General features: G+C 40.6%; 1 protein-coding gene across 3 annotated transcripts in view; it reads right to left on the bottom strand.

The window, feature by feature from the left end:
- Positions 1-520: 520 nt before the first annotated feature.
- slc8a1b (solute carrier family 8 member 1b) overlaps positions 521-27418 on the bottom strand; it is a 149425-nt gene continuing 122527 nt past the window's right edge. For all 3 annotated transcript variants that reach the window (XM_037124249.1, XM_037124248.1, XM_037124251.1), the window contains exons 7-11: positions 26022-26121; positions 13352-13537; positions 12444-12533; positions 7739-7842; positions 521-7586 (exon numbers count right to left, since the gene is read on the bottom strand). In XM_037124249.1, coding sequence (XP_036980144.1) covers positions 7314-7586; positions 7739-7842; positions 12444-12533; positions 13352-13537; positions 26022-26121 — 753 coding nt within the window. In that variant the 3' untranslated portion in view covers positions 521-7313. The remainder of the gene's footprint in view (positions 7587-7738; positions 7843-12443; positions 12534-13351; positions 13538-26021; positions 26122-27418) is intronic.

The following is a 27418-nucleotide window of genomic DNA, read 5'->3' as shown; positions in this document are numbered from 1 at the left end:
ATATATATATATATATATATATATATATATATACATATATATATATATATATATATATGTATATATATACATATACATATATATACATATACATATATATACATATACATATATATACATATATATATACACACACACATATATAATATATATAATAATATATATTAAGTATACATAAATACACACTGTGACAGCATATGGGGGTTCAGTGCTTTGCTCAAGGGCACCTCAGCAGCAGTCAAGGAAGTGAACTGGCACCTCTTCAGCTACCAGTCCACTTTCATATTGTGTCCGTAGCTGGACTTGAACCGGCCACCCTCCAGTGCCCAAGCCAAGTCTCTACCAACTGCGCTACTGCCACTACTGATGGTGCAAACATTAAATTTGTCACTAGATGGGAATAGACAGTGGCAATGTCACTTCAAAGTTAAAGACACTCAAAGTACACACACACACACACACACACACACACACACACACACACACACATACACACTAGAAAGGCAGTGGACTCGCAGGGGTCTCTGAAACAGGGTATCCCAAACTTTATTTTATTGGTTTTTATCAGAAGTACCATGGAGAGCAGTCACAGTTAGTGGCAACACACATACAACATCTTTCCTCCTATCAGTTGGTGTTCAACAAAAATTAATAGAAAACAAATGAAAATTAACACTCGCACGCACACACTGAGGACAGCGGCAAAAAGAACAAAAAAAAGAAAAAATAGATAAACTGAAAACAGAGAGAGAAAAAATTATCTTCGTTATTACCAACATCATATCTGTTGCGGTTATTATTCCATTTAAAAAAATAAAACACACCAAATCAAAATTTGACAAACATGAAATTCCCAACTACACCCTGTGAGAGTGAAGAGAAGAACAGAGAAAGTGGAAGGAAGCATGGAGGTGAAAAAAGAAGACAGATTAAAGGAAAGAAACATGAAAAGAGAGGGATTTAGCAAACCACGAAGAATATCAGATGGATTTGAGTCAGACAGATGGTGAAAAATGTTTACGGAGACGTCAGCTGATTACAGACGGAGACGTCGGCTGATATATTGTACTTAAATATAGATGGATATACATGTACTGCAAGGAGACTGGTAGAAGAAGAGCAGATATGGAGATACTGTTGAGTCAGTGGGATGAGCAGACAGACATACACCAGAAAGACTAAAGTGACACTGTCTGAGTAAGATTTAACAGTGAAAGACTGACAAAAAGCCCATCTGAAACACCCCTTGAGTAGAAAATTAAACGAGACAGAAAGATATGGGAGGGAAAAAGAGATGGGTCAAATAAACCAGCAATAGAAGAGAAGAGGATGAGCGTGAAAAGCGAGAGAGCGAGCCAGAGATAGAGAAATAAGCTTGAAGCAAACTACAACTTCTCCAAAAAAGGCAATATATGTCATTCTTGAGTGTAGTGAGTGTTTCCTTTAAATAAATATGTAGAATTAATTCTCTACGGTTAGCGGGATGGCCATACAGTCCACCTCACTTATAACACTGTACAGTATATACACGATATTATTATTATTATCATTATTATTATTATTATTATTGTTATTATTTCTTTAATGACAAAATAACCTTTAGATGTACACACAGTATTCCTCGCCGTCTGTCAGAGAATACAGTCATGGTATTAGAAGTAGCAAGCAGTGTCTTTTTAAAAATTTTTGTACAAATAACCCATGCAACTCCCGTATAGATTATTTATTTAAGATACATGACTCCTTTAAGATCTCATCTTTCATTCAATAACAGCAGATATTGCCTTTTTAACCAAAAAAACCCCTTATAAATCATGTGCAATTACTCCAAAGAACAAGACATTGTCGCCTTTGTTTAAATTAAAAACATACTGTTTTTTTAAGCTCTACGTACATTAAAAAAAAAAAATGTAACTGAACAGAGTAAAAGATGAACAGAAAACCTGAATCTGTACAACATTCAAACCATTATTTTGTCAACACCAGGGGAATGGGATACGATTCTCTATAACTATATACAGACATGTTATCATTCATGCACAGTGTCAACAAGTAGCACATTGACATTCCAAAATATGGAAAACATGGCATAGGGGGACGGAGGGTAAAAAGGGTCATTTGGGAAAAAAAGGGTAGGAAAAAGAGAGAACAAAAGGTTTTGCTGCCTGTTCCGGTTGCTTTGGCAGCAGAAAGAAAGAACGGTGGGGAAGAGACACACAGGGGACAGATAGACACCATAACAATACACATGCTGGGCAGGAGAAGTCCATTTCAACCTCACTGACCCAGAAATCAAGGTATGGCTGTAACTTCATGTTTTTTTTTTTCTTTTAATGTTCATCTTCTTTCTCCTCCGCCTCCTTCCTCTCTTAAACATCATCCTCCTACATCATTAAATGTTACTTTAAGGGTAAAGAATAGCTCTGGTAATGTTTTTTTTCCTCCAGCAGTACATTAATCACTGTAGCAACATCTCAGCGTGAATTTGCTCGGCTTGTACCAGCAGGGGTGTCCTTTCCTTTTACGTTGGTTTGCTTGTCAGTCTGTTTGGTGTCGCATTCCTTTTATTCTTCGGTCTGTCAGACAGACAATCAGTCGAGAAGTGAACGAGGCAACGAAAAAACGCATCATCAATCTTTACATCAGAAGCAACATCGTTAACGGTTCACAACTGATTCGACATAATTTTTTTTTACCACATCAGGTACAACGTTATCATTGTGTACATCAGAGTCCAAAAAACAAAATCCGTTGGTTTTGTTTACATCAGAAGCAATGTAGTAGGCGTTTCACATAAGCGACAAAAACCAGTGCAATGCTTTTCCTTCACTTAAAACCACTTCTTGAAACCCCAACGGAAGAGTAAAAAGAAAATCTACTGCAGTCTATAGCTCATTTTTCTATGTCTTGCTTGCTCTTAGTGTTGTATTTACAGCGGTGGCCTGGCTAACCTTTGACCCTTCAAACTTCAGAAGTCCAACCAAAGCAGGAAGCTAAATTCAAGTGCTATTATTCCTATTCCGTGCCCGGAGAAGTTGGTTTAGTTTCCCACCTTGGTCCGAACCCTGTGCGGCTGTGTGCAGTGATCGTTCTCTTCACATCAGACTAGCTTTTAAGTCAAGGTAGATACACTGAAGAGAGGCGATGCAATAAAGTCGGTGTAGCAAAAAGAGCTAGCTTCCAATCAATGAAATGTATTAGCTTCTGGCAGCAAACTAATTTGAGGCAAACAACTATATTACTGCAAGCTTTAAGCCACATTTTAAGTAAATCCAACACGATTTAGTGATCTCTATGATATTTTATACCCTGTTGAAGTTACCCAAAAAGCGATGCAAACAGCTCCAACAACGTTATTTCTTTTGCGCAAGCTCGCGTTTAACTTTTTACAGTGTATAAACCTTTAGCTCCTTGCCAGTGAAGAGACAAATGCATACAAATTTAAATAGAAAGACTCTGGTTAGGTTAAAACAATATCAAGGCATTTTTTGTCTCTTTACAGAGTGTTAATGAAACATGAATAATATTTGGTGTTTTAAGAAAGATCCATTGGTTAGAAAACCCTTTACAGGTCGAAGTGTAAGTATTAAGTTTTTGATAGAAAGATTTCCCTTTGGCAAAACAGGGGTAAACTGCCACTCCAAGGCCTTCACAAGAGAATCGCTACTCTAATGGAGAGCCTCACATGGGGCAGAGTTTGGCAAAAACAAGAAAAATTTCATGTTCATTTTGACTGTGAAAAGGTAACTGAATGGATCCAAAATTTTCGGTCATGCTGCAGTGGTTTTCCAGAATCAGTTATATATATCCCAAAAATAAAACAACCTGGAACCTTTATATAGATTATTTTTAAAATACTGTGGATTTGCCAAACTCATCCAATCCAGGGCTCTGCTCAGCTCTACTCTCTCACAGGGGTTGAAAGCTGTCTGTGACAAGACTTTTGCCAAGTTTTAAATGGATTACATCTAGCCCAGACTACTTACTTTACAGATGACGTTTAAGATACTACTTATTATATTATACATCAAGTAAAAAAAAAAAACACAACATCAGCAGGAAAGTTCTGGCCAATTCAGATGCATATAGTATAGTGCCATTCAACAAACTATGGACTTTTAGAATGCCTACATATACAGTAAGTTTTGTGAATGTCGAGATCTCTGTGTTGTCTGCTGAACGAGTAAAAGAGTTAACAGTCTCAAGTGTAAAGTTCGGCTTGAAGATCGTGTTCTATGCACATTTCAGGACTGGCTTTTGGGCTAATTTAGGACAAAAATACACATGGAAATGTTTTCACAATGTATTTCTTGTCTGTGACACAAGAGAAGATTCCCAGCCAGTTAGTGTCTGATAAGGTCAGTTTGTCAGTCGTTGCTTTTGCAGTTTTATGCGGCTCTCATTGAACATTTAGTGTTCTGAAATCTGTTAAATACTGTCAAGCCCAGGTCTTGCAGGGTAACAGCACACCTCACCTCGTTTTTCCAAAAACTCAAGTTAAGCCATCGGCACAAATCCTCTAGATAAAAAAGCTAATCCAGCCAGACTCATATCCTATCACTCAAAGAGACTCCTGCTGAAAGTCAACCTCAAATTGAGTTCGCTGTGGGCTTGGACAATGTGTGTCATACTAAAAAATCCAATAAAACTACACCACAGGTAACTTCATTGCAGGTCCCTCTTTTTGCCAGTATCATGAAGTGAGATTACATGTTTAGATCAGAAGAATTTCTTCTTTTATTACGATGAGAGAGTAAGGAATCATCAACTCGTCTTTAACATCTGTCTTTTTGATTAAACTTGAATTACTGCCTTGTGGTTTCTATGCCTGCGCGCTCCAGTCAAGTTGCTTTTCCTGAGCTATGGTTTTGAATAATGGGAAGAACATTTTAAGCAGGATATCATGATGTCACAGTGCATTTAACCTCTGAGATTTTGGATATCATATATTATAACTTCATCATTTCATCCTGTTCGATATTTGTATAAAATTGTATGGCCAAAAATGGGATTTGTGAGGTCACAGTGTCAATAACTCTGAGCTTTGGCTTCCAAAATTTTGTCAGCTCATTCTTGAGTCATGGTGAAAATTTGTTCCAAATTTAAAGACATTCCCTCAAGGCTTTTCTTGAGATATCGCGAATGGGATGGATGTACGATGTACTGTAAGTAGTATAATTTAGATTTCCTTTGCAGCTCTCCACTAAATCCTTTCACTGCCTAATCCTGTATCGATTCTAAATCAATTAATTAAACTTATATTAGAATAAATAAACAGACCCGCTTTGCTAATATAGACTGCTTATTCAGAATCACCAGTTTAACCCAAAGAGATCCTGAATAAGCTGAACTCACTTTGTGATACATGGCTCAACACTTGTCTCCAAACCTCCATGAGCTTGTTAAACAAAGTCTGGCTGATTCTGAGATTAGATTTACTCTATGCTTTGTGTCCCTACAGGGCTACCATAAATCAGATGTTCACTGCTTACTTAAGGTTAAGGCCATCATGATCCACATGCCTGAAGGGTTGTATATTTAAGACGCATATTAATGAGTGGTGGTGGCAGGGGGAATTACTGGTTCAATTTGGAATAAGGCCGACTACAGTTCATTGGCTGCTTTTGTAATCAACTGGGAAAAACTACAGAAGAGTTTAAGTTTCCGCCGACTGACTTTTCCAATATTTAGTTAATTCTGGATACTTGGGTTGGCAACGACTGCACTTAATGAAAGTGTAATGGTGTCTTATTTTGTCACACTGCAGCAACTGAATTTAAGGAACACAAACTGATGTTAACAAGCCCCCTAAATGCCAACCATGTGAAGAATTATAAATCCAGGTTCAGGGTTAAGGATTAGTGGTTGTTTCTTACAAAGCCCTTGAGGATTTTGATTGGTCCACTGACCAGCCAAGGGGAGATACTAAAGACACACCGGGATAATGACAGGAGCTGTTGAGTGAACCATTGGGAAAGCGGCTTCAAAGTGAGTGAAACGATTACAGTGGGGCGGTTAAGAAACAGGCAGACTATGAGGTTTCACAGAGGGCGGTACCTAACTTTTTCAAAGTCTGTAGCATTGTTATGATGGATGCATGATCGTGGCAATCTCATTGGTGGAAAACCAGGTAACAGAATTCCACAGTTGAAAAAAAAACAAAAAAACAAAAAACAAAACACACGTAAGATTAACCTAAATATTTCTGCAATGATAATAGTTTCTCTAACAGTTTTAAACGGTAGAGTGGCCATTTTGTCTTCTCAGACGTGGCCTTATTAAAGGTAAAAGCAACACTAACCCCTTCTTGATTCAAATTAGACCTTAAATCATTTACATCTACAGTATAAAGCAACAGAGAGAGAGGGCCCGATCAGGAGCGCATGGCGTAACCGAGACATTCAGAAGGAAAAGAGTGGAGCTGTAATGTACGTTCAGCTCTTTGTATTTACATCTCTAACCTCAGTGACGTTCAAAACATTTTTGCTTCACTGAACGTACCCTCCGACAAAAAGAGTCAGCTTTTCTACAGGCTGGGAGAGTGTGAGTCAAAAAGACCTCGAATACGAAAGCATATTCCAGCAACACGAGAGGCGTTTGTTTTTTTTCACAGTACTTGACCATCTTCCCACAACACACAAGCACAGAAACACACAGTCACACACCAGCACACGCACAGTTTGTTGTCGTTAAATGTTTGTGGCAATATATCTGGTTTCTTCTGATTGTGTTTTCAGTATCTTCTGGCCATGCATCTACATATCGATACAGTTATTATGTCTTTTAACTATCTCACTCATGCCTGTTAGTGTAGTCGTTCGCCAGCTTTTGTTGAAGCCACATGTCCTAGGAGCCATGATGGTGTGGTGTCCTCCTCTTGTTAAAACTCATTTTGATTGCTGTATGGTTGAACCAGCTGGGACAAATATGGGGATTAGTTTGATGATTTCAAAATGGGAATGGGTTTAAGACAACTTGATTGGTTTGGATTATAGATCGAGACAAAAAAAAATGTATTCCATAGTTTATTCCTTTCTCCATCTCCCGAGCTCTCTTTCCTGCTCCTATGATTTTCCTGTAAGTCGTTGTCCTTCCATGCATCTGTACCTTCCATTCTGTTTTAGATGCTTCAATGTGTCCTTCATTACTTCATCTGTACATCCATCCATTCAATCGTCATTCAATCTATTGCGTAAAGGGAGGGGGTGATAGATCAATGAGACAGCCTTAATTTCCAAATCCATCCATTCATCCACCTCCCCTTGGTTTCTTCCTTCCATGTTCACCTTCACCCTTCATCATCTTCCGTTATCTTAGAAGCCCTGGATGTGGCAGTAGGCCTCCAGTGAGGAGAAGAGGATGTAGAGGAGCCACAGGCTGACGAACAGCATGGTGGTCAGGACCTTTGCAGTCCGGGGCCCACCCAACTCTCCACCGATCTCTGGTCGCCGTCGGTACATCAGCACGGCGACGCAGATAAAGGCAAAGATGGTGAAGAGTGTGACGGAGAAGGCCAGTGGACCTGGATCAACCGTGAACTCCTCCCCTTTGCTGTTGTGGTAGATGGCGGCAATTGACCACGCCACCTGTCAGACGTCAGCAGAATCAAACTGAATAACATGACTCGTAGTAACTCATAAAATAACATTTCAATTATTAAAATTGTAACATGACAAGAGCCACTGCATAAACACCAGCTGTGAATCAGTTAATTAATCTTTAAATGAGCTGAACTCACCCCGATGCCCAGGAAAACATTGACAGCATTGGAGCCTGTGACATTACCAATGGATGCGTCTGCATACTGATCCTGGATAGCAGCCACCTTACTGGCAAAGGTATCTGGGCAGAGAGAGAAAAGGAGAAAGGCAGATCAAATTAGAACTTTTGTGTCAAAACATGCGGCTTACTGGAAGGTCATGAGAAGTGCCTTTTTATACCGCAAGTGGGGTTGAAACCAAACTCAACGTTGCCGACTTTCTCTGGTAAGATATTATTAGTCTTCACAAGCCTCTGAATTCAATTTCAATTGCCTTCTGTACCTTTGAGTTTGAAGAATTTGGGATATTTTGAAAACCAACATCTACGTTGGCATGCAATTCAGTAGACGATTAAGCCTCTGATCTTCTGTGACCCTTTCTCTAGTGCCACCATCATGCCAGGTTTTAACTGTTCACGTCCTCGCCACTTAGTTGAAAGTAGGAAGAAGAAAACATTATCCTGAACCCAGTTTCCTCTTCAGCCACTATAATTAAATCAATACAGTATAGACTTAAAAAAGTCAATGTCACTGACTGAATGTTCTGCTCTGTACAAACAGATTTATATTTGGAGTTTAACTCGACCTCAACATGCAGTCATTCAGGAGTTACACAAGGACATATTGACAGAGAAGGACGCTCTTGATAAACGCCTAACACTTATAGTTATTAATACAGAACACAGTGCAAATCCTTTTTTCTTCATTTCGACAAGGAACCTTAAATTAGAAACCAAATCTTTAATCCTGTTACAGCCTTTTGTCGCTGGCAGCCAGAACAGGCCGGATTTGGTCCAAGATCAATAATTCACAAGGCTGAATCTCAGTTTGCAGGGGCAAACAAATCTTGGCCTGACAACTAATCAGCGTTGCGCTGCTTAGTCCCAAAATTTCCCCCTAGTTTCATGCTTGCCAAACTACAGCAGCCCCAGAGGTACAATCTTCCTCGCCAAACTGAAAGGAGCGGTGAGGACCTTGCCAAATCTCAACAATAGGCTCTTCCCTGAGAGCACAAAGACTGTGCAAAAAGCCAAATGGTCAGTTAGTACTCCTTTCTCTTGCTAATTTTCTGGACATCTTCTCTTCGTTGTCGATCCATGTCCTTTTTCTTTAATCTGTCAGATACATGGAGAGGGGATTAAAATTGGAGTGAAAAAGCAACAAAGTAAAACAGGAACGGGGAAAAAGAGGAGCAAGGGCTTTCTGGAAGTTATAGCCAAACTGACGAAGGACAAGAGGATGATGACCGGACCAGAAGAGGCAACGGGCCAAAGAAAGAGTCCAGCAAAGATAAATCTCCCCTCACACCTTAAAGCTTCAAGGACAGACCTGCTGGGCTTAAATGTGTGTGTGTACTGAGGCTATTTATGTGTGCCCGTCTGCCTGCATGTGTGTTCATGTAAACTGTCTGTGTGTGTTATTGAACGACGCCACCTGGGTCCAATCTGTTGCCATGCTTCCACCAGCTGGGTGGGTTGTGTACTATATGCGTGTGTGCATCAATTGGTCTTTGAGTGCTTGTGTGCCTGATTGAGTGGGTGAGTGCGTGGGTGTTTGCATGTTCGGTAGCGGCATGTATGTGTGTCTCAGGTTGAACCCTGCAGCTCCTTCTGTGAGAGTAGGCCTCCCTGGAGAGTTTTCTGCCCTTTCCTTCTGACTCTCTGTCAATCAACCAGTGTCTCCATCTCTGTTACGTCTTTCTACCTTATGCATCCTCTCAATATCCTCTCGCTCCAACTCTCCATCCTCGCTTCTCTGCTCCCTTTTTTTTCCTTCTTTCCTCTCAAAATGGAAGGACTCATAAGGGAACATTGATGTGCCCTAGGCAGTTTTTCTGCATGAGAAGATAATTTCAGGCTGGTAGCAAGCGAGGAAAGATCAGGGATCCATCCTCTTGGGACCAAGAGTATCCACAGGGAAGTTCAAGGAAAACAGGTCCTTAGTTCTTGTGATACCTTGTCATGTATCAAATTGTTGGTTGGTATAATCTGAGCAGAAAGTGACAACACTGTTTGACAAAGGGATTAAAGGAATAGCTACAAACCGTCTTCTTGTGAGACTAGTATAGAGTGTGCTAGCCCCTCAGAGCAGAGTTGAAATCTCCCTCTGTGACACATCACAACCCCTCAAGCCCCTTATTTGTCATCAGGTATATTACAGCTGGACATTTTCCAACATGGCTTCTTTAGATAATGTGATTTCTCTTGCGTTACTTTGGCAATCCTGGTCGTATCACAATGCCATTTGTCATTTATCTGGTGGACACAGAACAGCATAGAGGCTCATAATTCATTCACAACTTCACATTGTCTTTCTAGCCATCAAATGAAAAACCTTCATTACCTGGCCACTAGCTGTGCTTTATAGGCTGACGATAGCAACCCATTGTCTTTCCCTGCAGTGATATTAGAAGAGTGGTACCAAGCACACCAAATGCGGAAATGATTCTAGTTGGCGTTGCAACTGAAGTGAAATAAGTGAAATAAAAGAACCATCAAAATCTCCAGTTTTCTCTTGTGGCATTTTTCCTTTATAAATAGCTCTGAACAATTCAAATTTGCTGTCAATTAGCCTTCTGTGAAATTACTAATCAGTCTTCATATAGAAGATTTAGTATTGGATCTTGTTGAAACAGAGCAATAAATGCTCTTCAGGTGCTGTATTGCAGAGCCCTTATATTAATTGCACAGTTTTATAGACTTCCTGAGGCCAATATTAAAAATGAGCTGCAGTATTCTTTAAATATACTTGAGAGTCTTATATCGATGAGGCTCTGAGGTTTTACCCAAACAAATATGTTTCTCTCTTTAAGCAGCAACATTCCTGCTAGTTCCTTCCTATCTCCCTGTGTGTGTGTGTGTGTGTATGTGTGTGTGTGTGTGTGTGTGTGTGTGTGTGTGTGTGTGTGTGTGTGTGTGTTAGCCTGGCTAACTGTGATAAACGAGGTTAATCATCATGGAACTACAGCACAGGATGGGTTTTATTAACTGTAATAGCCACAAAACCTGAGGTCTGTTTCTTTGTAAGTGTGTGTGTGTGTGTGTGTGTGTGTGTGTGTGTGTGTGCGCGCGAATTTATGTGTGAATTTATCTTTGTGAGTGTGTAGGTGTGCGTGTCTTTGTGAGTGTGTGTGTTGGCCGGGTAGGTTGTTAATAAGGCTGAGAGCCCCAGAAAGGCTGAACCACTTTGTTTCCATTCTGCAGCTCTTCACATTGTGTGTGTGTGTTTTTGTTTCAAGCCGCTGTTTGTGTGCTTGTACATACACTGAACAGTTAGTTAGGATGCTTTTTTGTTTTGTCATATTTTCTGTATGTCTACAGATATGTTTGTACTTTTGTGTGCTTGTACATATCTGTGTGCGTGTGTGAAACAGTATATAATACATCACTTTTATCCCCGAGTTCCCTAAATTGGATGACAGAGACCATCTGAGCCTGACATGACAAATAGCCCTATGCTAATAACACATCCCTGTGCAGGTGTGTGTGTGTGTGTGTGTGTGTGTGTGTGTGTGTGTGTGTGTGTGTGTGAAGTGTGCAAAACAATTTAAAGTTTTCATATGTTTGATATTAGTAGGATGTATGAGTCTGTTCCTCAAAGTAATTACAGTTGTATGGTTGTTAATGTGTTTGCATGTTATACATCTGTGTCCTCTGTCTGTGTGTGTGTGTGTGTGTGTGTGTGTGTATGTGTGTGCATGGAGAAGCAGGAGTCTGAAGCCAAGGTTAAAACATATTTAGCCAGCCGTTGCAGTCGTCGGTCATACCTCACATTTAGCAGATGATCTATGCTGCTGTCTGCAGACTGCACTGTTTTCTCTAATGGACTCCAGCATATAAAGACACACTGGAGAGACTGGGAGCTCGAGGGTCAGTGATGGCAAATACTCCCTCAACATGACAGCCGGGTAAAAAACCCGAGCTGCGCCGTTTCATTTTATCGTTTCTCATATTTGGATGTTTAACCACTGCACATAAAAATGAAACAAATTAATCTGCAAAACTGGAATGATTTAATTTGTAACTGTTCCTGCATATATAGCTGTCATGCAGCAAACCTCTTTAAAATTGAGTGCTCATTAAAGATCACAGCAAGGCTCTGAATATTATCATGATGCCGAAAGTATTGCTCTCATTTTCCAGTAATGAATAACTGTAAGTTGAAGCAATACAAAGAAAACAAATGATTACTCTTTGTGGTCTAGCAAACTAAAGATTTCAAAAGTTTGTTCTGTACTAAACTATCTTCAAATTTCTGCATTTCAAAAATGTTACATTTTTAGATTGCTCCCATTGATTTGATTTACATGATTTATGTTTGAAATGAGATAACTTTAACGATACCTTTATAAAACAGTCACTGATGCTGGCATGTGCTTTACAGAAGTCTTTCTTTCTCTGCAGTAAACACAGAGGAGAATAAAACTCCCAGAAATAAAAAATGTTGAGGTACACTCCCTGAAGGAGCTCATTGATGAATGCAAATATATTCCTAAAATTAAGACCTTGAGGTGTTTTATGCTCACAGAGGTGTAATGAAGCTCCAAATGTGTAGAGAGAAAGGTCTTTCATAAAGCTGGTTAATAAAAAAAGGCCGGGAGCAGAGCAATCAAGTTAATTAAAATAGCCTCACTGTTAAATCAACATACAGTACAGTATCTGATCATATAGCAAAACAAACTCACCTGGCACAGAAGTTCCCAATGCAACAAATACTACAGCTGTGACTGAATCTTTCAGGCCCACTGTGCAGCCAAAATGAGAGGCCAGGTCCCCTGTAATAATAAAAACAGAAGAAACATTATACAAATATAGTTCTTAATACTTTGTTTATTAAAGTCTGATTTGTAAGTATTTATTAGATGCTAAATATTCTTTACATACAGGTCCAACATCTGTAAACATCTTTTCTGTTACTCTAACAATAGTGTTAACCAAAGAGTCATGTTAGAGTCAAGCTAAGTTGTAAAAGTTAGAGCAAATCTTCAACTACTATTTTTACCTTTTGATATACATTTTTATTAACAAAGTGACAATTTTGCAAATAATGTCTTTGAATGAATGGAATGTATTATGAAAATCACAACAGAGATAATCAATTACAATATGTGTGAGTATTCCTTAAATCTACAGAAAAACGTGGGACAATGTGCTCCTGTAAAAGTACATTTACATGTAAAATTACGGTATTTAAATGTAAAATGCTGCAGGAATTCCAGCACTATACAGTAGTTTAGCAATAGAATATTGTAGTTTTACAGTAATATTGCAGTTTGTTTATTGTGAAAACACAGTAAATTATTGTAATATTGCTTGTTGTTTACAATTACCTCTTTTTCAGAGTACAATTGTGTCTGGTTGCGGAGTATGTTATTGTAATTTTCATGTATCTAACTGGAAAATTAGTACTGAATACTACTGTACTTTTAGAGTGTATAAATTCAAGTCATTAAACACCCTGTTGTTGTCTTGTCTCTTTACAAATGTGATGATTTTCTAGTAAAAAATACTGAATACTTATATTCCAGTATAATTAATCAAATTGGCTCAGAATCATTTATGTTAGAACTGATTCTATCAGCTGACGTCGTACCAATAACGGCGGTGAGCAGTCCGATCATACAGATGGAAACGACAAAGCAGGCCCAGCCGTTCCAGTACTCTGTGGGCGGGACGAAGGCGAACAGAACCTTCCAGAAGACAGTGAGGAAGTGCATGACGTAGTCGAAACAAGACGGCAGCTTCTCCTCCCCGCACTCCTCGTCGTCGTCATCCTCACCTGTCAAGAAGAGAAAGGGAAGTTAAAGACGAGATTGGCCTGGTTTGATTCCCTCGTAGTTCTCACCTGAAAAGATCCTTATTCAATAGCTGAAACATTACATTTCAATAAGTCTTCTCACATGACACACATACAGGGACAGAAACAGACTAGCAGTCTACACTCTCCTCTGTGCAGTTGGCTGCTGTTCTGGTCCATTTATAAATGAGTCAAAATAATGAATAAACGAGACAGCCTGCTGTTTCCATGAAACACAATGACTGGGTACATCTCAGCGAAAGCCTTGATCTGTTATTGATTTCACATGTCATTAGCTGGCTTCATACTATTAACCCTCTGAGAGGTAGTGATGCATTCAAATGCTCAAAACAAACAAACAACAAACCGTCTGCACCCTAAACTAAGCTGTGTTTGGAGACCATGGCATCTATTTTCCCTGCCAAGGTGTAAGAGAGGGCTAACTTACAGATCATCTGAATGTGTGCTTGTTTCTTGAATTATCTCACAATTTATACTATCAGAGGTGGTTTTAGTGCTTCAATGCAGGAAAGAATACTTTGCTTTAATTGTTTTTTGAAGTAAACATTTAGATGCAATTTTAACTGATTGTATGTGGGTCGTCAAGAGAAATGCGTTGAGAAAAATGTGGAAAAACAGACGGCCAGAAATGCCAAAACGAGACACGCTCTCTCTCATGCACCCTTCTATTTCTGTGATGGATAAATTACCTTCTTCTGAAATATGTCATTTGCAATTGAATGCATGAAAGCATCAGCCTTGGCAAAACTGTCATAACAGATAATAAAACAGCAAATCGTCTGTGAAAAAAGGAAACTCAACACATGTTCTTAGCTCGAAAATTTCAATGTGACATGAGTGGTTACCACAGATTTTGTGCTGCTGTTGACACTCTTGAGTCCTGACCTTCTGCTGTAAGCATAATATTACAAGACAGCCTGATATTTAAGTCATTAAGCACAAGTCACGAACCACATCCAGGCTGTGTGCAGTGCAATTACTATACATTAGCATGGGTTAACATGAAGATTAATATACTCTGATAGGGTTGGTAGTTTCCTCAGGGGTCAGGTACCTTTGTTTAATGTAATTCAAAATAAATGCTTCATTTTCAGGGTGAGCACTTTGAACAAATCAAATCCTCTATAAATGAACAGTTGAAGGTCAGCGCAGAGAGCAATGGCCTCATCCACTATTATGGTTTGGCACACACACACACACACTTGGTAATGAATTATAAAACAAGACTCTCTACCTGAGTTATATCACTTTTTACTTTCAGCAGCTCTCCTTCCCTCCCACACAGTCTGTTATGGCTGACTGGAGACATCTTTTCTTCTTTCTGTGCTTGTTTATTGCGGTCTTGGGTCTCTGTCTTTGGACTTTTCCCTTTAATTTTATGTTCCTAAATGTGTGGGCATGATATCCTACATTCAACTTTAGTAGAATCATGTGACAGTGACTCTATCAGTGTTTTTGAGTCATACCGTGATAAAAAAATGCCTCATCTTGCATCACTTTGTGAGTTGACCATTTGACATTTAGCAGTAGCTATTTGGTCATTTTAAACTGAACATCTCAGCCCTGCATGAGAAACGCAACTGCTGCCTGATTATGATAGCTGGGAACTTTTTTGAGTATAGAAAGTGTGCATGTGCATCTCACTATTCGTAAAGAAGTGGTGGGTCGGGATCGTTGGCCTGCAACATTCAAGACATTGACACCAGAGTGGCTTTTAATCCTCAGTCTTATGTGCGGTTAGGCAACAAAAACACATAAAAGTCACGGTGTTGTTAAATGTTAATTACATAAACTAGTTCTGTGTCCACGCTTCAAGTCACTGTTGACTTTTTTATATTTTATTTATATTTACCCAGACTGCGAGCTTTCCCTGACATTAAGCTGGTGCTTTGGGGGCCGAAACAGAACTTGAAAGAGTTCTGTCATGCTTTAGTAGCTACTAATGGAAATATGATCAGAATGATGTTGTAATTGCTCAGAAACACCAATCCAGTAATCCTTTTTAAATCACCTGACATATTTTATCTGGAATGTGTAAAAGGGACTACAGTAGAGCCACACAAACATGGCCGACTGTGAGCCAGGGAGGAAGTATAACTGTGACCAATTACTCATTTGAGTGTTTTTAGAGTAAAAAATCAACTGTTTCAATATTTTTTGTGCATCTTTGTCAGGCTGCTGTTTAGAATTGTAGAATAGAATGGTTTTAAACAGCAACCAGAACCTTTGAAAAACTGAAAAAAAAAACAAACAAACAAAAAAAAAAACATAGGTAGAAGATACGGTATACCTACCATTGCAGTATCAATCAAACATGCTCTATGATGTAATATTGCCTTTTATTTCTACATCCCTTCACCCTTCCTCTCTACATTATCCATGCCTGACTTGAACACTCTCTTCCCTTCTCGTCTCTCTATTTCCATGCTCAGTTGGGCATTTCACAGATAACGTGGTCATCCAATAGTAACACTGTCATTTTCACCCCTTCTTGCTCTCATGCGCTCTTTACATCCTTGGTCACATTTTGCTGATATAGCTTAAGCATAATTGAATATTCTCCATCACTCTCTTGCTTCATCCCTCTAAATCTCCCCTCATCCCTCTACAACCTTCTGCCACTCTGTAAATGCCACCGACAGCCTCCTCACTCAATAATGTGTGTGCTTGTGTAAGGTCGGCGATGCTTTCTTTTCTTATTGGGAGCTCAGCCAAAAACAAAGTGAAAAAGAGAGAAAGAAAAAATGCCTAGATAAAACATCTATTTGAGTTAGTATATCATGCTAATCTGGTAGCTGCTCTCTCAAATTTTTCTATTGAGAGGCACTCATGTCAAGAAATACCTAATCTGACACACACACACATGCACACACACAAATATCAATACTCTCTCGTGCCCTGCAGAGGAGTTCGATGTGTGTTATCTCCTGCTGCTCACTGAGCGTGCACAGATGCTGCCTCCTCATAGGCCAGAGCATGTGGACTGCAGCTCATCTCTCCACGCTGCTAGCCAAGCGAGGTGTGTGAACATGATTGTGTATGGGTGCCAAAAGTGATACAGTTGGTGCTCGGAGTACTTGGAAGAGTCATTCATGCCACTGCTCATTTACACAAACACACACACACACACACACACACACACACACACACACACTAGGTTTTGAAATTAATGTGGCCAAACAGGCTTTCATCCGGAAAAACTCAAGAGGATACTCCAATCATTTTTCATGACAGAAGTAGTGAGAAAGACTGGATATTTTATGTTCCGGCTTCATAGGGGTAGCCACACACAAACACACACACACACACAAACTGAGATCAACAGAAGAAAGCCTACACACGGTCTTGAAAACAGGACAGCATCCATGCAAGCACAGATTCTGGCTTGGTCACAAAGAGACACAAACACACTCATATTCAATACGTGCACTGACTCTGAATACTAAACTGAAGCAAGAACATCACACACCCAGTGCACTGTGGGAAATATCCCACACACAGTAAAGAAAGACAGCCTGTCATTCATCTTTGCAACCTCAAACGTTGGCACAGCTTGTGCCTCTCGTGGTTACGATTGAGTCACAGAAGTAAGACGCTATAGTTGTCAAAACTATAAAGAAGGCACATTTTGAAGTGCCCAGCAGTTGTTTTTTAACAAACGTCCCTACATTTATGAGGACATATCCATGACCCTCAAAGCTTTGTCTGTCCTGATGGGATGGGAAAAAATAAATTAAATGATTTTGCTTTGCAGTCAATTTGAATTTTCACCAGTTTCTAAAGATGCGTCATGACAAAACAAACAGGCATTGTCTTTTCAGAGTGACTGACTGTGTGCGTGAATGTCTGTCAGAACTCACTCATTCATTTTCATAATACGCTGACAAAATGCATTCCTAAGTCTAAACCTTAATCACAAGGCATAAACTTTTTATAATAAACACTAATTGCAAGCATAACCCTAAAACCAACCTCACTTCAACCGTTTAAAAAATTGAGGACCAGACAAAATGTCCTAATTTTCCAAAAGTGTCCTCGTTCTGTAGGTTAACTTTATGGGTCCTCACTTTGTAGCATGTACAAGAACACACAATCCTTTAGAGTGTTAATGAGCCATTTTGTCCTGAAAGACTGAGACTCACGTAACATTATCAAAAAATAAATAAATAAAAAATCCATCTGAATGTGCTTTATCTCTGCTCCGTCAGGCGTTTCATAAGAGCAGTTCATCACAGCCGGGCCATCTGTGAATCAGCCAGTCAGTCTGTCTTTTGACACGCCAGTCAGTCAACAAATCAATTAAATAACCAGCCACTGAGTGAGTCAGCCATTCATTGTCACTCACTGTCTAAAGGATGCAAATTATAGATCGTGCCCAGCTAGGACAGACAGGTGCTGAGGTGAACTGCAGTGTAATGAGGCTAACTGAAAAAGTGTATTTTCACATTTGGTCAAAAAGAGGATGTTGGTTTCTCTGGTGTAAATCAAAGACACACAATCCAATCAAAACGTTAAATGAAGCTTTGGTATAAGTTCATTAGCAATTAACAATAGCCCAGCTAATATCACACCCTGTGTTGCTCATAGCTGCAGGTGGTCAGTCCACAAGGTGGTGGTGGCTTGCTCTACTGCGCTTTGACAGACCGGGCCCCATGGGTCAAAGCCTGGCCATCAGACGAGTTTCTGTTCCAGGTCTGGCTTCAGGAGGGGGTCGAAACAGGGTAAGAAGCTAAAACACCTGCAGAGATCTCAGAGCAGAACCACTGCTTCTTTTTTTATCAAAGGAAAAGAGCTGAAGTGGTTCACACATCTGATACCCCAGGATCCCTCCTGGGCGTCTTCCTTTGGATGCTTTCTGGGCATGTCCAACTGGCAGGAAACCCAGGGTTAGACCTAGAACATGCTGGAGAGATAATATATCTCATCTTGGTTTGTAACATGTCTGGAGGTGCAGGAAACAGTTAGTGGAGAGAGGGATGTCTGTATTTTCTTGGTAAGCCTGCTGCCATAATAAGCAGATAATGGATGTAGGAAGGAATAATGCCAACCTTATTATCCCATTAAAAACTGGATATTTGTTCACAGAACACACAGTAAGAATGACCACAACATGTGGTCGGACTGCATATGTCTTCTCTTTCATCTCATGCCTCTCCCGTAAGCTGAAATCCTCCAGTGAACACAACTCATGTCAGTAAAGCTCTTTGTCTATATTTAACTCCTTTCACTGCTTTCTCTTGAATGCCAATACCTGCATACAGTTCCCTCGGGTGGGGACATGCTAACAGACATGAGTCCATAAATAACATAACACACAGAGCAGCAGGTGACGAATAACGCAGTATGGACTTAGTAATTAGGAAGCAGTGGAGTGTGGAGTGGTTGAACATCAATCTCTTTCTTTCACTTCTCTCCCTCTCTCTCTCACCTGATTTCCTTTTCATTGATTTTTTTTCTCCCCACCATCTTGTCCTGTTGTTTGTGGCTGTGCTCTCATCCACACAGCGAAGTTCAACCAGACTTCAAGTCACACATGTTTTGAGCATCTCGCCAACCAACTTGGTTATGATTTGGTGACTCATACTGCTTGGTTAAGATAAGGAAAGACTGTTTTTGCCTTGCTATAACCAGGATCAGATCATTGGGCCAAATTAATGGACCAATTCCATCGGGTGTCCAGAACAAATCCCAGGGGAAGACAACTGACACAACATCTGTGACGCTTCACGCCGTCCCGACAAATAGATGTGCATGATTTGTTTTTGCCTTCCACTGCCTGGTCTTCTGTGACGTGGACTCAGGGAAGAACAGATCATATTTTCATGCACAATGGCAAAAAGCCACAATGTTTTATTCAATTTCACTCAGCCTTTAATAATTTACCCTCCGGTCAGGAGCTCTGCATCAAAGGAATCACACCTGAACAGTTGGCCCACACTCTCGCCTTCTTTCTACCAACTGGGGAGTTACTATGCAGAGCCCGCTGTCACGATTGAGAAACAATGAGAGGTTTCAGGTTTATTTTCATTCATAACAAGCTGGTAGTAAACATTTGTCGGTGCTGCGATGTGAAGAAGTCGGCCCTGGGACCTGCTTCCTGTTCACCTGTGTACATCAGTCATGAAAGACACCGAGCGATGAATGGTTTGATGTCTGACAAATCTCTCCGCTAAGAATTTATGACTCTATGATCGCCTAATGTGATGCTGTGAAAATCTCGGAGGACAAACACAGTGGTGCTATAACTGCTGCCACTTTCATCTTTGCTGAAAACCTGTCAACAGCCAATAATCAGATGACTCACTTGAGTGAGACTAGCCTGAATTTAACCTTATCATACATTTCTTGCACAGCACAAAACAGTTTTCTCTCCTGTGACTTACAGTGTGGATAATAGAGGTTAAATCATTTTTATTTTAACTGACATGAAGACGAACAGTGTAAGTAACTGCTTCGTTACAAGAGCAAAGTCCTCTCTGAGGCCTTTGATTAAAAAACAATGTGCATAAAAGAAACTGCATCCCATATATTGTAGACACACAGTAAACCATTGTTTGCAATTTGACTTGTCCACCTGTAAAAGCAAAATATGGAACATGCATTTCATTTGAATAACTAATATTTGTGGAGGTCAAATGTTTGTGGCAGTGTCTTCATTGTTCTAATTTAGTAATTGAAAGCTAATCCAACAATTGATGAGATTAAATTTAGTCTTAAAATTGTAATTTGTATTCAGAAATGTTTTTAAGTAATCTCACTCGACCCTGTCAACACATGCCGCCTTATCTTTACAAGACATATTGTGGGGAATAACAATGGAAACAGAAGCCTCCTGGTACCTTCAGGAATGGATTGTAAACGATAACACATGCATCAAGGATTCAAACCTTTCAAGCCGCCAAATGGCATCTTGGCAGGCTCGTCACGTTTGGTATGTGCACAACAAACACGCACACACAACCTCTCACTGTGTATTTGTGTTAGCTTATCTGGGTAAGATTCTCAATTAGCCAGATCAGTGTACACACACACACACACACACACACTCTCAAGATGAAGCACCTGCAGGCTGACATTTCAGAGAGCTTTAATGGAAAGCTAAATGCAGGTTTCTTGCTTTGAGATGAATGTCGTGTTCTTGGCGCCATTATGTGTGCATAAGTGTGTACATACTGCATGTGTGCACGCCAGTTCCACGTTGCCGTTATGCTGCGGTGACCTGGAGGTTAAATCTGGGTTGATTTTTAAATGCTGCTTCATGGCTGCCATTTTAGCAGTAAAGCTGTTGGAAATCTTCAATCCTGCCCCTTAATTAAACCGATAAACTGATAAGAAAAGATACGTTTTTTGCCTTATATGAGGTCAAAATAACTTCTGGAGGATTTCAGAGCTTTGAGACCTTGATCTCGTTGGGCTGATAGAGACAATGACAAATTCTAAATGTCTTCGGTCAAGAAGAAGAAGAAGAAGAAGAAGGAGGAGGAATATTTGAAGTGATTTTAATCTTGATTTTAATCTAATACGTTTGAGAGGAGATAAGAGAGGGATTGGCCGGATGATGGATGGAGGGAGGGAGGGAGGGAGCGGGGAGGCAGTCTGAGAGCCAGAATGAGAGAGGGGGAGATGAGATTAGACAAAGCTAGCTTATCAGTGTGTATTAAATCCACCGCAGCATCAGTGACAGACGCTCTGGACTTGTTCAAACCCTTGAACCAGCGGGGTGTGTTTGAAGGGATGAGCTGCCAAGTTACAGCGTGTCTCAATTTAGGCTTATTTTGTAAATGTGTGTGTGTGTGTGTGTGTGTGTGTGTGCGTGTCAAGATGTGCGCTCAGTTTGTAAAGAAAGTGTGTCAAGTCCACATGTTGCGTCCATTGCAGCAGCACATGAGCTCCTCGAACAGATGTTTAAGATCCTAAGTAGCTTTTGGTTCAAGTTTGTCGAGAGGTTAATTGTCCTTCATCCTGATCTTTTCTTCCTTCCTCGCTTGAAACTCTTTTTTTTTTTTAACCCACCTTCCAGGCAGTAATGGATGTAATTGGGGACATTTTAGCTAATTTCCCCTATGTGTCGTTGCAAGGTTGAAAGTCATTCTTTAATAAGGTATAATCTTTTATAACAGATGTTTCCATACTCTTTTTTCCCCTTCATTTTGATTTTCTTTCTCTGTTTCAGCACCAAGTTTATTTAATGTTTTGTTCTCACATCAGAAAATTAAGTCAGTGCTCTGGTCTTTTTCTCCTCTACCTCCCTTTTATCTTATCTCCTGTATCTACCTTCCCATCCATCCATCCATCCATCCATCCATGAGGAGGAAACAACAGGATCCAAGCTCAGAGGAGTTGACCCCGACCCGGCCCCCTCATTTCCTCCTCACACCTCACTCACGGGCTGAACACATTTGTATTCCACAGGAGAAATCATTAATCTTTGATCTGCCTCCTCTGTTTGGTAATGAGGTGAAAGAGGCAAGGAAGGAGAGCGAGGGGGACGAGGAAAGAGGGGAGAGAAGGAAGTGAGAAGGAATGTTTTTGTGTTGGAACTAGTGAAGGATGAACTAAAGCCACTTAATGCGCCCTTATCTTTGCTAATCAATCAGACGTGAGGAGTTATTGTACTGTATATTGAACAAGGCTTAGTCTGCAATCTGACCACGATCCCTACTTAAACTAGGTGTAATTGGACTGTCATCTCAGCTCTTTGTTGGTGCACAATACCAGCAACAAGACATGAACACACATCTTAAAAGGATAAGTTCAACCTCATATAGAAAAATTCATGCTGATGGAAATGTGGATGCAGTTTTGGAGTCTACAAAAACATTCCTGGAGCATTGCAGCACTTTCCTAAACAACTGATATAGATGGGGACAATTGAAAGAAGCCTCCGTCCAGCACAATCCAAGTGTCCCGCAGCTCGGCGACCCACATTAGATTTGAAAAGACGTTATTTCAAGTCTCGATGCACAATCGAGCTTGTGCGCCCACTTCAGACTGGTTGTGCTTTTAGCCACACAGCGACAGTGAAGATTTCAGCTTTAAAACTGGTGTAAATAAAGTATTTTCCACATCAGTTTCCGATCCCGCGATTCTGGAGACTTGAATTAGGGTTAGTCCCCATTTTATTTTTTTTTTTTAGCCACGAAGCTCCAGAAATGTTCATTTTTGAGTGAATTTTAGTCTTTAATGTGAGCATCAAATGTTCACACGCTTGCTCTAAGTGTGTTTTTAATGAGAAACAAAGACACATTTCTCTTGAGCCAGGAGAGAAAAAACACTCTGGGGCTCAAATAAACACTTTACAAACAGGCTGGGTGTGAATGAGTCCAATGGGAGCTGCTGGTAATGATCACAGATGTAATAGATTTCAGAGTCGTTCCAGCTCCCCGTACCTCTGAACAAACTTCTATCTCGACATGTTGTTGTGAAGTAATTATATTCTGCATATTCATATTAAACTCTGCTGTGTAAACACTCTCCATCTGTGTTATCAGCACGCACCTGATCTTTACCATCTATTCTTCATCATCTCACTGCGCTCCCTCACTTCTCTTTCTATGCTGTCGTTCACATTCTCAGGAAAGGCAGCGAGCAGAGAAAAGTCTTTCTGCTCTAATCAGTTGTTTCGCAGCTGGATGTCTGTCACACCAATAAGCTGCCGGTTCGATCTGTAAACATCCAATCAACTCTCAAGCACTTTGAACTCCCCAAATCCAATCAGCATTTAAAGGCCCCGACCAAAAATGGATCACCCTCCGGTTTGATCTGGTTTTGTGTCTGATTCTGCTCGTCACCCCTGTGTGTGTGTGTGTGTGTCACAGCTGAGGGGTTTGCAGGCATATCATGGTGTAAACCTGCGTTAATCAATCATTGTGTAAACACTATCTAATGGAGCTGTATATGTGTGTGTGTGTGTGTTTGTGTCCTGTTCTTAAGTGAAAACGGCACTCTCTGCCTTTTTACAGCATTTTATGTAACACACGCATGCACATGGTATCCTGTTCCGTGCCCGTAAACACACACACACACACACACACACACACACACACACACACACACACGCACACACACACACACACACACACACACACACAGCACTCTGTCAGCCTAGACAAGCTAATCCCAGATAAGAGAGCGAAAACAGGCCTTTTCATTAATGGCATCAGCTCACCAACAAAGGCTGGCTGACAGGCTGGCTAACTAAAGCACAAACACGACTCAACACACACACACGCACACACACACACACACACAAACAAACAAACAGGATGAAGTTATTTGAAGAAACCACAGTGATTGAGCTGGCCTTAGACGAACAATGCTCTAATAGAAACATGGTTCCAAAGACAGCAGCGGCGGCAAATTGGGTGCTCGCTTTGTCCCCGCTGTGCATTCACGGTGATAATCTGCAATATTTTCATTTAAAATAAACACCAAAACAAGAGTGAAATAAACATTATGCTCCCAATTTAACTAAATTTGCTATTCTACCTCTCTGCAGTGACCTTATTTTCTTGATGTACTTAGTCGGAGAAGTGGGAGAATAAGCAGGCTGGAGTTTTTTTCTTAAATAAACTTTGATCAGAGCCAACACACACACACACACACACACACACACACACACACACACACACACACACACACACACACACACACTCTTGGGGTTCAGAACAGAATGTCACACTAAAAACTGTCCCATGTGCAACTGCATCAGACAGGAACCAAATTTACCCAGAGGAAATGGGTTGTGAACTGGGCCACGCGCCTTTAGTATTCGTTTTGATAATGAAATAATCAAACAGCTTCTCTAAATTCTGCATCCGTCTGTATTGAGACACTTTTCCAGCTGAGTGTATATAATGTATCATGAAGCTCATTACCAACAATACAATGTATGAGATGATGACATATCTGTCTTTCATATATATCCGGTGAATGTATGGCTACAACTATTTGACAGTTAATTTAGCTCAGCACAACATCAACAGCTATCTTTATCCAGCAATGGAAACAAAGCCCACCTACCAGCAGCTCTGAAGGCTCGCTGATTAACACGTATTGTTGAATCTGTACAGACACCTACATGTAAAAAACAATAAATTGCAGCTGCCTGGCAAACTGAAGCCGAGAACGACACTTCAGGAAGTAAATCAGCAAACAGAGACAGAGCCAGACTAGCTGTGTTCACAAGTTCCCAGGCTTTACAATATGCTAAACTAACCAGCTGTTTGCTGCAGAGTTGTTATTGTACAGTTATGAGAGTGGAATTAATCTTCTTATCTAACTCATGGCAAGAAAGAGATTGTGCTTTAACAAAACATTTAACAATTATGGAGCTACACCTTCAGGTTACAACCGATTTCTACGTAAGTAAATGTTACAAAAGCTTTAATCTGCTGCTCTAAATACTTGGATTCAAGCTCTTTTGCAGGTAAAATCCACAGAGGATGAGCAGAAAATCCACAATACGTCCAGACAGAGAGACTGAAAGACATCCGGATCATCACTGTGGGATCGACTGGTGAATCTGAGGCAGAAAGTATGGTGTCTTTTTCCATTAATGAGCTGCAGTGATGCTATCCTGCCTCCAGAGGGCAAGTTCCCACTACTAACCAGTGAACTGTGCAGATTCTGCAGTGAGACAGAAAAAAAAATGCTGCCTCTTTTTTCTCTTCTCTATTTTCTGTTCATTCAACCTGTTTTCTCTCTCGTCCCTGTTATCAGTTTCACTTTACCTGTTGCATGAATCCTCTAACTCTCTCGTTCCCTCTTTAATAGCTCCCTACTTTATCTCACACGCATTACATTTCTCTTTTTCCTATCTTCCCACTGAGCATGTTTGCCGCTTTTCATTGTCACTCTCTGCATAATACATGGTCTCTCTCTCTCACAGCAGGTCCACCTTATCTCCCACATGTATGCTCTCTTTATCCCTCTTCATGGGAAATTAACATCACCATGTGGCTTGGAGCAGATCTTGACAGTGACATGATATTAGCATTGAATTTTCCCCTTCTCTTTCCCACATAAACACGCGTCCACGTTCTTACTTTTCTGTCATCGTGGGGGCTTCAAAACACACAATCTCTTTTCCATGATTGCTCTCAACAGTAATCTCCCATCTGGTCAGTGTTTGTCCGTCCAAAATCATCAAACAGGGAGACTACATTTTCCAGGAGCCATAACGAATACACGCACACATTCACACTCTTGACTCCACGGGACCATGAAATCAGCCCTCTTCATTTTATTGACAGTCCGCCGTTATTCGATGCAACCGGCATCATGAAGTAGAAAACCACACATGCACACATGAGATTTTCTGATGGGTTTGGTCGTATTGGTTGCACACAGAGCTCATCAGTGAAACGCCAGCTGTTCATATGAAAAACACACACATCTGCCTCTTCACAAGTCGATGCATAGCACATCTCTGCTCCGGCCTTACCTGCGCTCACAGTGATGGCCTCTATGAACTGGTCCCTCCAGCTGTTGGTCCCCACCAGCAGAGCCAAGTTGGTCTTCTTTATCAGCTTGTCCACTGTGTTCTGCCAGAGGACACAGAAATAATGAGGGTTAGATGAGAGTCACCAGCCTGTTCACTGTGCATCACAATCCCGAAATGATTCATTTTCGCAAGAATTTGCCATTTGACATTCCGTCGGCGCGAGAAATCTGTCGCTTTTGTTGCCGATTGCTTTATTCCACGAAACAGGAGACTGGCACCGTCTTGTCAGAGCAGACACAAATGTTTTCAGAGTTTCTGGCGGCAGAAGATGGTGAAAGGAGTGACAGACTAATGGAGCAGTCAGTGACAACAGTTCTTTCAATGGGGCCATGATGGACAGGAAATAAAGGGGTTTATTAGGAGCGTAATGTCACACTGTTGTCTCTGCCGCCATCATCCACCACTTACAACATCACAGCTGCTGCTTCACGCTGTTTATCTCTGGGAATATCTTATCTATCATTACATCTATACATATTATACATACTATATTGTATTATAGCATATACAGAAGCAAAAAAATCATTCAGCATTTTTTTCAGTGAACCCCAGTTTGTCGCCACTCAAGCATGTGTTTGGTGGTTGGAGTTATTAGTGTGACACACAACATCAAAAGCCCCGACTGACAGGCCCCCAGGACGAGCGCCAGACTCTGAAGCCAGTTTTCGTAGTGGCCAAACTGTGTCATAACATCGCTGCATCATGAGCAGCTTTTGAAGAAATGAATGGGCCTTCGCCTCCGTGGCTGCGTCCACGAATAATTAGAACGTCCTTGCTGATTGACTGCAGTGTAAAGGAGAATAACCAAGAGGGAAACGGATCCTGTGCAGGGCAGTTCACCTCATTTTTAAGTTTACGACCTGCCCTGACATGAGACGTCAACAGTCAGCTTTCATCAGCTGCTTGCTCTCTGATGTTGGATTGGTGTGTTCGGGCCTTCAGGGTGAAAGAAATCATCTTCTTCCTCTCAGGGTTCACAAATATACTGTGTACCAACTGGGTCAGACGTGCATCTAACTCAATAATGACAAGAATATTATAATAACATGATAATGAAACAAAGATAATGGGTGAAATATTCAAACATGTTCATTCAAATAGAAATATTGTAGATAGCACGTCACACAAACAGTCATGCACACACACATCACACACTAATTAGCACAGCGGTGGGGATTGCTCTCTCTTTTCTCTCCACTTCAGAAAGAATCTGGGATGTTATTTGTGTTGAATGAAGCTTCGGGGTGTAAATAGTGCCTCTGTGCTGCTGTGCGCACACACATGCACACACACAACCAGCTTTACTCCGCCTGTTGTATGTGGAGTGTTTACTTAAC

This window comes from Acanthopagrus latus, chromosome 15 (genome assembly GCF_904848185.1).
Source record: "Acanthopagrus latus isolate v.2019 chromosome 15, fAcaLat1.1, whole genome shotgun sequence".
NCBI classification, from domain to species: Eukaryota; Metazoa; Chordata; class Actinopteri; order Spariformes; family Sparidae; genus Acanthopagrus; species Acanthopagrus latus.
This window is presented reverse-complemented; position numbering and strand designations above follow the sequence as displayed.